The sequence below is a fragment of the Alexandromys fortis genome, unplaced genomic scaffold (genome assembly GCF_014885135.2).
Source record: "Alexandromys fortis isolate MF-2015 unplaced genomic scaffold, M_Fortis_MF-2015_v1.1 scaffold_175, whole genome shotgun sequence".
Classification (NCBI taxonomy): domain Eukaryota; kingdom Metazoa; phylum Chordata; class Mammalia; order Rodentia; family Cricetidae; genus Alexandromys; species Alexandromys fortis.
Window position 1 is genome coordinate 242,129 of NW_026068065.1, and position 15,695 is coordinate 257,823.

Genomic DNA, 15,695 nt, shown 5'->3' on the forward strand with positions numbered 1-15,695 from the left:
CTCGGGTGTCACATGACAGCCCCCGCATCCAGCTAAATCCCTAGCAGGTCTGGTGGATTTCAGCAATGTTCATGTTCTCTTCAGTTCGCTGTGGACTGGGCTGGAGAAAGTGGCAGTATATACTGAAGTTGCCCTGCAAACAGGCAAAATTTGTATTTTCAGTACTGTTTAAAGAAAGTTTGTCATTTTACTTGCTGGGTTTCATTTTAATTCTTTTTAAATTTATTTATCTTTAAATAAAGTCATCAGTATTTTATGTGTATCAGTGTTTCACCTGCATATATGTCTGTGCACCATGTGCATGCGTGTCTGAGGAGTCTAAAAGAGGGTATCATATCCTCTGAAACTGGACACTTACAGTTCTGAGCTGCTGTGTGGGTGCTGGGAACCTAACCTGGGTCCTCTGCAAGAGCAGCGAGTGCTCTTAACTGTTGAGTCATCTCCCCAACCCCCATTTGAATTCTTATTAGATATACACACATACCCAAATGCATACACACACACACACACATAGCTACACTCCTTTACAGAACTCTAATTGTTTCTTGTATTTTTTGAAAAAATTCTCTCAAATATTAAACAATCCTCACGAAACATAAATTTGTATGCTATCATCTCTAAATTTAGAGATTTTCGATAGTAAACAAATTCACACCTAATTTTATACTTTTGTCAGTAAAGCTGTCATGTGGGAAAAATTTTAAATGTCTGAAAAGCTGCTCGTGTCCTTTCTCTGGCAGGTGGGTTGCATATGAGAAGTGTGGCTTCACTGGTCATCAGTATTTGCTAGAAGAAGGAGAATACAAGGACTGGAAAGACTGGGGAGGATACAATGGAGAACTTCAGTCTTTACGGCCAATATTAAGTGTAAGTTAAAGAGAAGCAGATGGCTAGTTTGTGTTCTTTTTCGTATGATAAATGGCTATGCTCTGACTTTGAATCTTTTTTTAAATAGGATTTCTCAAATGCTCACATGATAATGTACAGTGAGAAGAACTTTGGCTCCAAAGGCTCCAGTATTGATGTCTTAGGAATTGTTGCTAATTTAAAGGAAACCGGATATGGAGTGAAGACACAATCAATCAATGTGCTAAATGGCGTGTAAGTGAAGTAATTCATTTGAGATTTTAAGCTCGGGTGTCACTCGGATTGCTGTTAATTAATTAATTAAATTAATAGAGTCTGTGACACAGAGTTGGTCCTCAGTAAATATCTGAACGTAAGCATTAATTCAGCCACTTGATATTCATAGCTGTGCCACTTTTATAGCTGTTTCAAAAATATTCTGATATAATTTTTTTTTCCACTTGGAGCAGGCTTTTGGGTGTCATAGCAGAAATATGCAGGCCTGCTGCCCTTTCTCTAAATGGGTTGGTTGTTCACAATGGGAAGCAAATAAGAGAGCAAGCTAACATTGACCTTGAGGTTAGGACAAAGTCCCATTAGATTTTCCTAGAGTTCCAACCCTGCTAGCTTTCTTCACTAGTATTTTGACATAAAAACAATTGTTCAGTCTACCTAGAGTTAGCAACTCGTGCTTGCTGTTTTGATTTTGAGAGAGCCTGGTTGTGAAGTGCAGGTGACCGGACCTTGGGACCTGCCTTTTCCCGAGACCCAAGTGCTGGAATTATGGCCCCCAGAACTTTTACTCATGGTCCTCCAAATTGCTACTGGGAGATGACTCTGAGCCAGAAGTGACTGATCAAACTTGCCAGCCTGGAAGATAAGAAAAGAACTCATTGGCTTATACAAATGAAAAGTCCTACAGAAGGTTTGGTTTCAGGCCAGGCATGGTGGTGGCACAGGCCTTTACTCTCTGCATTCAACACATAGGCCTGTAATCTCAGCACTCAGGAGGTGGGAGCAAAAACACTGAGTTCAAGACCAGCCTGAGTGAGATAGTAGGATTCTGTCTGAAAACAGTAACAATGACAATGACCATTCAAACACAAAAATATTTTACTGCAGGCATGACTGATATTAGGGATCAAACAAACACCATCATCAGAACCTGTCTCGTCCTGGCTTGCTTCTGTGCCTTCACCTTAGGCGAGCCCTCTTCACCTGGTAGCCTTCAGCCACGTTTGGCTTTTGTTCTCCGAACTCATTGCATGCTCAGGTTCCAGGTTTGAATTTGCTTCCTTGGTGTGGAACACTGGTACATATCTGAACTAGAAAGGAGACTGTACCAGTATGACTTGCCCATCCCTAGGGTCAGTCCCACAGTGGGTATGATTGGAGTGTGTGACTGCCCAGGAGCATCAGAAAGACAGATGCCAGATTTCTATTATAGGGAATCCAGGTGGTGTCTTCTGATTTCTGCTAAGTGAGAAAGTTATTAAATGAACATATGGGAAAAGTTGATATTGATTCTGTTGAAAGTGGTTGGTGTTAGCCTACTTGAGTCAGGCTAGCCTCAGCCCTACTACATTTCTTGAGGCCTCCCCAAGAGCCTGACATACCTGACACATGTCTACGGTAGAATGTGCTTCTGTTGCTAGTCACCGCATCTTTGTGTAGGCTGTTTCTTGTGACCAGGCAGAATGACATCAGTGACCACTGGATCCCAATGTTAGCAGAAAATGCCTTCTATGAGACCTGTTCTGTAGCCCTGACATTTTATGGTCATTGTTGGCTCTCTACCAAGGGCAGGAGTCGTCTGCACATATGGCAGAAGCCACTGAAAATGGTGTAGTGGCTCTGCATTACTCCAGATTGCCTTCACAGCTAACTAGGTCTGAAAAGACTTATGGTGAGTCCCAGAGGAACAGGCGTGGGTTTTGACACTCACCAGGTATCTTTGTTCATTAGTCCCAGGCCAGTTGGTTATCTGCCTAGCAGAGGAAACTGAAGGACGCTGGGTAGATGTCGATGTTGGTTAACTATTAGCACAGTGCTAACTGTGCTCCGAGCCTGTTTTTTTTCTCTTTATCTACTACACTTGCTTGAAATCAGTTTCCTTTAATAGGATGTTGGGCTTTTTAATGTTTTCATTTATAGTCATTTTCAGCTGTATTTTCTGGACGAGGCTTTTTTTTTCTTGTTGTAGAAATTGAGGTTTGGTATTGGGGGGAAGTAGAAAGGAGGTATGGTTGTTCTCTCTCTCCACACACACACACACACACACACCCTCCTAAATTTGTTGGATGTAGAAGGGCTTTTGTATCCACTGAGGTCAGTTGCTTCTTCATTTCCATTCAGTTTGCCATTACAGATACTTACTGAGGTCTGTCGCGCCCTCAGAGAAGATGCAGCCTTTATGTGGAGCACAAGCAGTGCTGCAGGAGGCCGGGATTAAACACTGGGAAGGCACAGCAGAGAGGGGAGCTTCTCATCTGTACTCAGACAAGACTGGAGGAGATGGCGGTGCCAGCCGTGCAGGGTGTGCCACTTGAGGGAGGGTGACTGGCCTATCCATTTTTTAGTAGTTTCAAAGAAAAATAGTTTTATTTTAATGGCCTTATTTTTACTGGTAAATAAGCAACCTAATTTTTGTTTTGTTTTGCGGTTTTTATTATTTACATTTTCTTATCACAAGATTCAAAGTTGGAAGCAACTTTTTGTTTTGCTTTTATTATTTGAGACATAGTCCTGCTATATGACCCAAGCTAGCCTTGAACCAATCTTCTTGCTTCAAAGTCCTCCCCAGTGCAGTGGGTGGGGTGGGTGTTGAAACTGGGGATGGGAGATGGATGGGGTGTTACAGATGGGTGCCACCATGCCCAGACAGAACAAAGCTTTTGAAATTCTTGTCTGTGTCTCCCTAGAGCTCTTAGAGAGTGCAGAAGAATTCCCATACATGGCTGCTTACTATTCTGTGTTGTGCTCCTGACCAAGCAGGGAAAGCTGGGCTAACTTTTCAACACTAAGAGTAAAATTACTTCTAGGGTATAGATAAAAATAAGCGCAGTGTTGTGGCCCAGGCCTTTAATTTCAGCACTCAAGGAGGCAGTGGCAGAGGGATCAAAGCTAGCCTGGTCTACATAGCAAATTCTAGGCTAGCCAGGGATACAGTGAGAACCTAAATACATAAATAAAACCAAGTGTTCTTGTTTTAATTTTTTTCCCTCACTCTTCCACAGAAGGGTAATTGTCCTCTGCCTAGTTCTAAGCTATCATTCCAGCAGGCTTGTCTTTGTCCCCTGCTGCCTGCCCACCTTCTATACAGCAGCAATGACTCAGAGGACCAGAACCCATCTGAGAAGGCCACCGGAGAATTTTTGTAGGAGTCCCACATATAAGTAGACTAAGTAGGTCCTACAGAGACTTGGCTCTGGGTGTTTGGGTTTCTTCCCTCTTTACCCCCAATTCAAGGAGATTTAACCAGGTGTTAGAAGAATGCTTTCCTCTCCAAGCTAGGCCATGGCTTAATGCACTTTCTTGCTTCCATTTGAGTGAGTCAGACAGGCTCGCCCACTGTCCTGTGTTTTTCTAGCTGTTGTTTACTTCATTCCATGGGGAAGTGGAGCACACACACTTGTTTGTTCAACAAGTGACAAGGACCTGACAGGGCTGTGGGGCTTGGGCTCTGGCCCTGGCTACATTCTCTCTTCATTGGTGATTTCCTTTGATGTTCAGATCTACCGCAGTCCAGAGTCCTGCCACAGCCTTCTGTGGTATGACTCACATTCAAGTTCTGGTTTTTGTGGTTTATCTTATGAAGAGGCAGCCATGGCTGCAGCTGGGCTTCCTCTTCTAGTTGCCACTGCACACGGATGGCAGACTTACCTGAAATATGCATGCAGAGGTGTCGCTGCAGGTAAACCAGTGGCCTCTCGTGCTCAGCACAGGGTCCTCAGCCAGTTGCCTCCCTCGTCAATGGTCAATGGAAATGCCCTCTTCAGCATTCCTGAAAGTTACAGTGAGGACCATGGAGAGAACCGGCTCTCCAAACTCCTCACATCACAGTGAGGATGCAGAAGTTTGAAAACCCGCTGATGTAACTTTGAGACTTGGCCAGGGCGGAAGTATTTTCTGAGAGAGACGGTACTCAGTTCCTGCATTCACATGGCCAGATTTTAGCTACTGAGCTCCTTCTAACCACTTGGGTTCTGTAGTCTTCTTTCCTCCTGGGGTGTGTTCATCTCAAGGGGATAACTGCAGACATACTCGCACAGTGAACTCTGAATCCGTTTCAGTTGTGGTATAGACATATAGGCTTTACTAGAACATGGCGGGCAGGTTTCAAAGTGCAAAGAGCCTTGTCAGCCTCAGGCTTACTCACGTTCTGGCCATTCACTGATTGCGTCACTTTGGATAGGTCACCTCCCATCCCGAATGTGTCACAACACATATTTACTTGTGATGCTCCTCTCTCTGCCAACTCCAAGGACAAGAATTTTATCTTCTTCCTTCTTTATAGTCTTCATGTCATCCTAGTTTCTCGTGTGTGGCTGAAGGGCAGTCAGTGTTTGCCGAATGAGTAAGAGGGGTGACTTCTGTCGTGAAATGGGCACGCCAGCACCCCCTTCAGTAAATGTGACGACATAGATCTGCAAGCGACTTGCAAAGTTCTGAGCTTAGTGTGTGGCACTCAAGCTACGAGTGGAACGTCACAACACTGAATTAACTGAGGACCACACTGAGCATCCCTTGAATGCAATAGAATTAGAAAACCTTTCCCCTCCAAAGACACCCCCTTTGCGCAGGAAGTGGCCTCTGTTAGTTGACTGAATTCGCCTTTCTGAGATCACTGCAAAGTTAACACATAAACATTACAAGAGCTTTGTCCTTAGCACCCCTGGCCATTGTTTCCGTTTTGCTATAGATGTGCTAAGTTGGAAATACTGTTTGCAAACATTTCCGTGCTTTCCTTCTTTCAGCTGTTCGTTATCCATTGTGGTTTGTTATACGTGAGACAGCTTCCTGTTAAGATCTCTCTGCAGAAGTCTTTCAGTGTTGAAAAAGAGTTTTTTATTTAAAAAAAAAAAAAAATCAGACTCTTCTTTAAAATCCAGTGTATTTCTTTGTCACGAAACTAGAAAAAAAATCACAACACAAGATTATCCTCATTGGGGGCTGGAGAGATGGCTCAGTGGTTAAGAGCTCTGGCTGCTCTTCCAAAGGTCCTGAGTTCAATTCCCAGCAACCACATGGTGGCTCACAACCATCTGTAATGAGATTTGATGCCCTCTTCTGGCCTGCAGGAATACATGCAGGCAGAGCTCTGTATACATAATAAATTTTGAAAAAAAAAAAAAAAGATTATCCTCGTTGGTGCTTTCTTAAGGCATAGGAATTTGGTGTTTAGGAACAGCAAGATGTCTGCCTAGGCATTCTTCTATACAGATTGGCTTTGTCATATAGGCAAAGTGGATCCACCCCTAAGTATTAATGGAGAACCAGAAACAGTATGGTGTCTGATCAGCAAAACCCTTTTCAGAAGTGTAAGGCAATTTTATGTGTAAAATAAGAACTTTTACCATGGTTTTGTTTCTGTAGGTGGGTAGCCTATGAAAACCCTGACTTTACAGGAGAGCAGTATGTCCTGGATAAAGGCTTGTACACCAGTTTTGAGGACTGGGGAGGCAAAAATTGTAAGATCTCTTCTGTTCAACCCATATGCTTGGTAAGGAATTCATTCTTGTGGGAATATTAATTCAGTCTGGCTTCCTCTCATATGTGTTTGGGTTGGTATAATGATTGCCACAGAAGGTATTTATTCTGGGATAATTTTTAACAGTAATTACTAAAGTAGAAAAAAGTTTTGAATATGTCTCCTTTAGTAATCTTTTTTCTTCCCTCTTCTTTTAAATATTTAGGATTCTTTCAATGGTCCAAGGAAAAGAAATCAGGTAACTTAAAAAAAAATTTCTACAATTAGGTCATCCATTTTCCATTAAAAAAAATGAGTATAAATGCCAGATATATGGGACATTCTGTTAATTTTACCCATTCTTAAGTCTGAAAACATTAACAGTAGTGCATAATCAATGGCACTGACCCATGTCTAAATATTTCTCATGTAATACTTTTATTATAAGATGCTGGATTTAATTTTATTACAGAGAGTCAGTTTCATGAATGCACATAGGTAAATATTCCAGGTACTAGCACATGATTCTCTTGGCACGTTATAAAATGAATTCACATTTGCTGTGTCTGCATTAGTCAGCATTTTCTATGGGCTCCCCCAAGCCTACGCACTGCTGACTGTCAGGTCAGTTCCACTGTCACATTGTTTAGTGCAGATGATCAGGCAGCTGTAATTACAGGAGCACCAACACCACTAGAGCCTCTCTTATTGGCAGAGAGATTCTAAACAGTCAGCAAGTAGCATCCTTGGAGAAGGAGGGAAACAAGACTATATGCTTCCAAATATAGTCTTTTGTTAACGTTAGAGCTTTTGGCCACAATAAAGCATTAGCATGCCTTCAACAAAGCTAATAACAACAGGGTGCTCTCTAGAAAGTTGCCTCTGTTGTTCCACCGGCCTTTGATGCCTCTAAATTAAACATTCACGAATGGTACAGTCAACCTGTCTCTAATTGATCATTGGTGATCAAGTTGAAAATTAAAGGATTTATAAAATTCATACCAGTGTTCTGTAAAAAGAGTTAGCACGTCAGATCTGAGTCATCATCTAAAAAACTGAGCTGAGTGGCTGGAGAGATGACTCAGAGGTCAAGAGCACTGGCTGCTCTTCCAGAGATTTGATGTCCTGCACCCACCTGGCAGCTCCGAACTGTCTAACTACAGTCCCAGGGGATGTCACACCCTCTTCTGGCCTTTATAGGGACCAGACACACATGTAGTACACAGACACATATATTCAGGCAAAATACCCATACACATAAATAAAAATTTCAAACAAAAACAAACCAATACATGTTTAGAAAAATAATTTTGTGTTTCTCTTTCGTTTTTTAAAGATTCACTTGTTTTCAGAACCGCAGTTCCAAGGCCAAAGTCAAAGTTTTGAAGAGACAACAGATCAAATTGATGATTCATTTCTGACTAAGTCTTGTAGAGTTCTGGGAGGCAGGTAAGCCAACAGCAAAGGATGGAGGCACATCATTGGGGTAGAGAAGTCACGTGGTTGCAAGTCTTCCCTGACTCTTGTCGGTAGTTGGCGCCATAAAACTACCACACTGGGAAATTTGCAGCTTCTGGGTTCAGAGGTCAGAGGATGTTGCGTGCCAGCCTGGGCTGGGAAAACAGAAGATGATCTCAGGGTGCAGGGGGACTCAGCAGTTCTATGTTTTGTACCTGCTCCAGCAACTGGGCAGGGGGGCAGGATCTGGGCAAGCTTTGAGGTACTTCCAGGGCAGATTCCTTTCATAGGAAGATAAGAGTAGGGTCGGCATTCTGGGCAGGCTGGTGAAGGGCAACACCCTTTATGTAGCAGAAGTGAAGCCAGCAAGGACTAGGGGAGGAGAGGACCTGATGCCCTGTGGGCAAGAACAGAGCTTGATGGGTTCATAAGAAACACAGATGGGGCTTGGGGGAGGGTGCAGCATGAGTGGAGGCAGTGAACTCAAAGTGCTGTCTGTGCTGAAAGCCATCTTATAAAGGCTTCGTATGAAAGGAGAAACTGAGAAAGCACTTGGAGCCATCTATAAAGAGGCCAGGGGAATTGAGCCTAATAACAAAAGCGACAGAGACTTTAACATCACAGTGTGTGTAATCAGGTGCCACAGTGAGAGAGCTCTGACTTGGTGTCAGATACAGACCAGCTGAGGGGGAGGCACCCAGTTGCTAAGCCCATACACCCACCCCACGCCAACATCTTCTCCCCTGCTTTGTTTCCTACTGCCAGACATGTGCATTCTTTATTGTTCATCATCCACGTCTGCTTCCTGGACTAACGTCAAGAGAGCAGGGACTGCTTTGCTTCTGCTAGGTCCTGAGCAAGAGGCCAGTACTCAATGCAGTCAGTCATCACTGTTAGATTCAAAGCGTCAGCATCTTTAGGGGAGCATGGCAAAACACTGTGGTGTGTGGGCTCCTGGCCCAGGGCGCAGCACTCGGAGCAAGAAAAGCATATATGGGAGGAAGTTTTCAGTAAACTAGAGCTGGACCTGCTTCAGGACTTTAATACCAGCTGCTTGGGAGACTGAGGCAGGAGGATCACAAGTTCAGGGGCCTGCCTTGCTGGCTAACAGAGTGAGTTCAAGGAAGACAGGAAACTCGGTGAGATCCAAGCTGGGGTACAAATCAGTGGAACAGCAGCTCCCCAGCATGTGTGGGACCTGAATTCAAGCCCCAGGAGAGAAAATAGTAAAACTGAGGACTGACTAGCCCTGAAGGAGGGTCTCTAGACGGGGAAGGGAATTCCTGTGCTCGTAGCGACACTGGCTGGGAGGTGGGAAAGCAAAAACAAAAAACAAACAAAATAATAAAGCCACCTCATTCTCATCTAGAAAATTAACCAACTTCAGCACATTAAATTGCCATAACATAAAATTCAACAAATATATCCAGATTTTTTTAAAAAGAAAATTATTTAGCTAGAAGCATTATGCTTATTTTATAGAAGGCACGTTTAAAAATCAGATTTATTTCCTTTCTTTCATTCATTCGTTTATTTATTGCAAGACAGGGACTCACTATGTAGCTTCGACCGTCCTGGAACTCACTATGTACACCAGGCTGGACTCAAATTTACAGAGATCCTATCTGTCTCTGCCTCCTGAGTGCTGGGATTAAAGGGGTACACCACCAGGCTCAGCATAAAAATCAGATTTCTTAAATGGGATTACACAAATTTCATACCATGCATTTGTTCCTATTCTAGCTGGGTTGCTTACGATGGAGAAAATTTCTCCGGCAATCAGTATGTGCTGGAAGAAGGCCATTACCCTTGTCTCTCAGCAATGGGATGCCAGCCTGGGGCGACCTTGAAGTCTCTTCGCTTCATAGATGTGGTGAGTGTGACCACAGTGGCACAGAAGTGCACTGTTCACATCGCTGTGGTTAAAGCCAACAAGCCAGCAGCCAGAACTGACACATTGGCTTTCTAACCTGTTTCGTTCTTTTAAACAAAACCTATGTCATTTTGTTTATACGTATGCTTGTGTGTGTGTGTGTGTGTGTGTGTGTGTGTGTGTGTGTGTGCATACACATGTGTGTGCAGTACCCCCAGAGGCTGGAAGGCTTACAGCTAAAGTTACAGGAGTGGGAGCCACCAAAAATGGATCATGGGAACTGAACTTGGGTCCTCTGGAAGAGCAGCAAGTGCTCTTAACTGTTGGACCGTCTTTACCTCCAGCGTTTGTGCTTTTTATGTCTGTTAAAACCAGATTTCCTATTTGCTCTTTCTCTGAATTCTTTCTCAGAACCTCCACTTATTCACACCCACGACAGCCATCTGGTAGTTTTAGGCCCCTCTCCCATCTCTTCCCTCTCTTTCTTCCTTCCTTCCTTCCTTCCTTCCTTCCTTCCTTCCTTCCTTCCTTCCTTCCTTCCTTCCTTTCTTTCTTTCTTTCTTTCTTCCTTTCTTTCTTTTCCCTAACTCCTATTTCTATTCCTCTCCCTTTCCAGCCACGCTTTGTGCCTTATAGACACAGCTTGAGTATTCTTATAAAGTGTTTGTTTCTTAAAAGTGTGCATGTATAGCTTTTACTTTTATATCATCATCATTCTGCTATAGTTCTCACTCTTACAGACAGAACTCAGAAATTCCTGGGACCATTTTTGAAGAGCTGTCAGTTTTGTTGCTTGCACATCTAGTTTACTGACTGTAACTGTCTCGTATTCTGCCACCACTACTTCTGAATCCCTATGAACGTGTGCAGGACAGGGACCTCGGGCTATCCAGGATGGGAGTGCGGCTGTATGGGACAGGGTCCCCTGGGCTACCCAGGATGGGAGTCTGCTCTGTGGGGCATGGTCCCCTGGGCTATCCAGGGTGGGAGTCTGCTCTGTGGGGCATGGTCCCCTGGGCTATCCAGGGTGAGAGTGCTGAATTGCAAGTGCAGCTCAGGTGTTACTCTATCCGTCAAAGCTGTCCAGCCAGTGCTCTGGCAGATCAATAGTTCCCCCCCTCCCACTGTCCACGACTGTCAGCTTGGTGGGACGGGTTCACATCATCTCACCGTTAATGGCTTGGTCTCCTACACTTGTCATTTGGGGTTTCTGTTGGCCGTCTCTCTCTGCGGATTCCTATTCTTTTGTTATTAATTTGCAGAAATCCCCTGTGGCTTGGTTTATTGTCACTGTTCTTTTTAAGTGTTGTGTGTTATATGTATGGGTTTTTCGCCTGCATGTGTATCTGTGTGCCATGTATCAGAGCCTGCAAAGGTCAGAGGAAGACACTGGACCCTCGAAAACTGGAGTTACAGAGGTTGTGAGCTGCCGTGTGGGTTCTGGGAATTGAACCCAGGTCCTCTGCAAGAGCAGCAAATGTTCTTAATCACTGAGCCCTCTTTTCAGATCAGCTCAGGTTATCACCTGTGTTCTAAAGGTGACAGTGCCCCCTGGATAGTATCTATCTCCTGAGCTAATCAAAGCAGTATATTCAACACAACAAAGTCAGAAGGTGATATTCTTATACTTACATCTTCGCGTGTCTATCGCTTTGGAAATTTTTATTCAGGCTTGGTGGCTAGACTCATAAAATGCTTTAAGCATTCCTAGTTGATGAACTTAGTCTTAAATGTAGGAAGAATGTATGTGTTGACTTCATAGCACCTCTGCCTGCTTGCCTATTTAACTAATAAGATGCTGTTGAAACAGGAAAACCGTCGCAACATCTCTATGAAACACAGAGTAATGTGGAACTCATCAGCTTACGGTAGGGGATAAAGGCCGGGATGTGCCTCAGCTGATAGAGTGCCTGCCTGGATGCCCCAAGCCCTGGGTTTGATCCTCAGCACCATGTACGCTAAACACAGTGAGGCACACCTGGGTTCTCAGCACTTGGGAGGTAGAAGAATCAGAAGTTCGGGGTCATTCTTGGCCACAGAATGAATTTGGGGCCAGCCAGAACCACATTGGACCCTGTTCCAAAACAAACGAACAAACAAACAAAAGCAAAGCACATACACACATAAAACAACAACCCAGGTCGTGAAATAAGGCTTTAAAAAATAGTTACTATGCCTAGACTTCTAAAAGCTACCTTTAAGTATATAGTTGAAGTCTCCCAGTGCCAATATATGTGTCTTGGCACATGTATTTAGATCACTTTGCCACTCAGAGATGATATCCTTTTAAGTTTACTGAGATTTACCCAGAATGAAATACACATTTTGTGTGTCTGAGTTAGTGGGTTATATATGTATGTATTCGGTTTTTGGAAACTGAACATGGACCCTCATGCATGCTAGGCAAGTACTATATGACTTATCCATGTTCTTTGCCCTATGCATTTCAACTGTAACGTAACACTTTAGATTGTTTAAATTATTTCTGACAATATATTTGAGTTTTTAGGATATTTTTTGCATGGCGTCTCTGCAAATATAGTAAACATGCAAAGTAGTAATCCTGTATTTTTGTCTGGCTCCCTCCTGTGTGTCCTCTGTACCCAAATTCCTAGACCATGGACCCCACCTCCATGTTAACTGCTCTTAACTGATGGCAGACACTCTGCCCTGCACGTTAGGGCATTTCCACATAAATGAAGGAGTAATGTATCTTCACCCTTGCCACACAACTTGAAGCAGGTTAGGAAATAACTGTGATCCCTGTGCTTTTTTTGACCTGTTGTTTGTGACCTTGGGGATATTAGCATTAGAACCCAGGGACAGAGGGTCTGTAATTTGAAGTTTTCCTTGTCTGAAAAACCAGTTGGGTGCTGCTGTTCTCTCTAAAATGCCTGTGCCTTCCACCTGTGCTCTGTTCCCTCCTGATTGTAAATCCTACAAGGTATGGGGATATGAGTTTACAGAATCCTTGTTACCATATCACCCGGCCTCTCCCACGGCCTTCTGGCCATCACCATTAATGTCTATGGCTTTCCACCCAGAAAACTCCAGGCTGAGAGTAACTTTCATCAAAGGGTTGGTGTTCCGTGCATATAGCCATTTCTCTAGGCATGGGCTATCCCATGCCCCTGCTTTACTCTGGTCTATTTCAACCTGCCTTTAGATGCAACAGAAAAGCTTTCTATCCTCCCGCCCTTCCTCTCTAACTTTGCAGCCTAGAAGCATCTAGATTGGCTGCGTTGATGAGTAGGTACAGCCTGGCAGGGTCCTGGGCCTTGCCCTTGAGAGTAGACAATAGCTCATCAGCTTCAGGCTCTCTGCAAGAGCTTGGCACTACTAACAGATGAACAAATTTCCCCCCAAACAGGAATTTTCTGAACCAACAATTATTCTTTTTGAAAGAGAAAACTTCAAAGGAAAGAAGATTGAACTGAATGCTGAAACAGTCAACCTCCGATCCATGGGATTCAACACTCAGATCCGCTCTGTTCAAGTCATCGGTGGCATGTGAGTGACTTACCCACTTGTTGAGCTGCTGAAACAGGAGACTTCTCTTTTCTTGCTTTTACAAATGAGCTCTTCCTAGGAAGCACATTAAGAAATACACGAACAGATACATATGTTCCCATGAACGTCTCATTCCATACACATTTCCATTTCCTCATAATGGAGACAGAAAAGGATATCATCATTAAGTGGGTGATGTGAATATATGTGGCCAAGAAGGGAACTGGGAAACTTCCCGTACACAGTACAGTACCTTAAACAACTGACAGGCGGTCCTTGACTTCCCGTATGGGTTAGCATCGCACAATTCATGCCATCCTTTTCCTGGTGGGCAAAGCCTGTGTAAAGCATCAGTCATTCATGTATCCAGATTTTTTCCCTAAGGTTAGGTTCTGTACTCAAAATGTGCAAGGAAAGCGTTACAACACAGCACTCAGCAAATTTATGGAGCATTCTTTTTATAGCAAGTAAGAAGATCGTTTCACACCCTTTGATTTTAGAGTTTTTCCTTGATTGCAGAAGTTGTATAAATATCTACGTCAGCTGCAGAGAGGTGACAAGATAGCTCAGTGGACGAAAGGCACTCCCTATGCGGGCCTGATGGCCTGAGTTTAGTCCCTAGGGTGGAGAACTGACTGTACAAAGTGGTCTTCAGACTTCCACATACATGCTGTTACATGTCCCCAGCCCATCACACACAAATGCACACAAGTACGCACACACACATAAACACTAAAAAGTTACACCACCATCTTTTTTGTCATGATCTCTTTGTGAGGTCTTGACTGACCTGAAACTTGCTATGTAGAGCAGGCTAGCCTCAAACTCACAAAAGATCCACCTGCTTCTGTCTCCCATATGCTGGGTTTAAAAGCATATGTCACCAATGTTCAGTGCCCATCAATTTTTTTAAACTTGGAAAAATTTTGGTTTTAATCTCTGAGTAATTCTGAAATGAATTGGACATAAATAAATATACGTTTTTATGAAACAGTTTCCTTTTAATGAAGTGACAGGTAAGGCTTGCCGAGATGCACAGATCTTGAAGGGACAGCAGCAGATGCAATCAGATGGGTTGTACCGTATCCACTAAAATAATTAAGGGATTATTAGGGCTGTAACTTTTAATGTTTTTACAGTAAGATTTAATGACTGTTTTGTAAGACAGATTAAATGTTAACATTTTCGAGTTTGGGAGTTTAAAGTAGTGAACATCCTTCTCCGCTGGTCAGCAGGGTAGGAGGAGGCTCCTGGGGCGCTCAGTCTGTAACCTCTCAAGTGTGTAATCCAGCACGTGGTAGAAGGAACTTAGCTTCGCATTTTTGGGGTTTGGAGAAGGGTACTCTTATTTTAAAAGAATGTTTTGTAAGCAGGGCAGTGGTGGTGCACACCTTTAATCCCAGCACTCGGGAGGCAGAGACAGATGGATCTCTGTGAGTTTGAGGCCAGTGTGGTCTACAGAGTGAGTTCCAGGACAGCTAGGGCTGTTACACAGAGAAACCCTGTCTTCAAAAAAAAGGTTTTGTAATTGTTTAAAATTTTATTTACTTTTTCATTTTTCTTTCTTTTTCTTTTCATTTACTTATTAAGCATACAATATACTGCTGGCATGGAAGGCACCAGGTCTCATTACAGATGGCTGTGAGCCACCATGTGGTTACTGGGAATTGAACTCAAGACCTCTCTCTGGAAGAGCAGCCAGTGCTCTTACCCTCTGAGCCATCTCTCCAGCCCCTTAAAAATTTATCTTAAATTACGTCAAAGTAACAGATTCCATCATGACTTTATTCTACTTTATTTCGCAGGCCCTCCTTTGTGAAGAATTTATTTTTATCTAATCATTACACTCACCCATGTACATTAATTATTTCAATAAGGATCCATAACCTTAGGCTGTTTATGAACAACTTTCAGGAAGGACTGGAGAGTCCCACCAAGAAAGCATCATGATTTCATTGCTTTATCGGAGGAAAGAAAACTTACCTATTTCTCACTCAGAATGGATTCTGATATCTCGGTTTCTCCAAAAATTCATTAGTTATCAAGGAATGGCTTTGAATGTTCTAGAGCACAGGCTTATTTTCCCTTCAATGTGTGTTTAAAGTTCAGTCCAGAATGGATAAGTGTTTTTAGCTGGACATGATGGAGTACGCCTTTAATCCCACCCAGCACTTGGGAGGCTGAGGCAGTTGGATCTCTGTTGAGTTCCAGGACAGCCAGGACTACACAAAGAAACCCTGTCTCAAAAACAGAAAAGAGAAGGGAGGGAGAGAGGGAGGGAGGGAGGGAGGGAGGGAGGGAGGGAGGGGAAGGAAGGGA

General features: G+C 43.4%; 1 protein-coding gene across 1 annotated transcript in view; it reads left to right on the forward strand.

Moving 5' to 3' along the window:
* Crybg1 (crystallin beta-gamma domain containing 1) overlaps nt 1–15,695 on the forward strand; it is a 68,215-nt gene that overhangs the window by 43,600 nt on the left and 8,920 nt on the right. Inside the window, exons 10-16 of the mRNA XM_050120508.1 lie at nt 741–867; nt 956–1,101; nt 6,442–6,568; nt 6,762–6,794; nt 7,872–7,984; nt 9,737–9,866; nt 13,237–13,376. Coding sequence (XP_049976465.1) covers nt 741–867; nt 956–1,101; nt 6,442–6,568; nt 6,762–6,794; nt 7,872–7,984; nt 9,737–9,866; nt 13,237–13,376 — 816 coding nt within the window. The remainder of the gene's footprint in view (nt 1–740; nt 868–955; nt 1,102–6,441; nt 6,569–6,761; nt 6,795–7,871; nt 7,985–9,736; nt 9,867–13,236; nt 13,377–15,695) is intronic.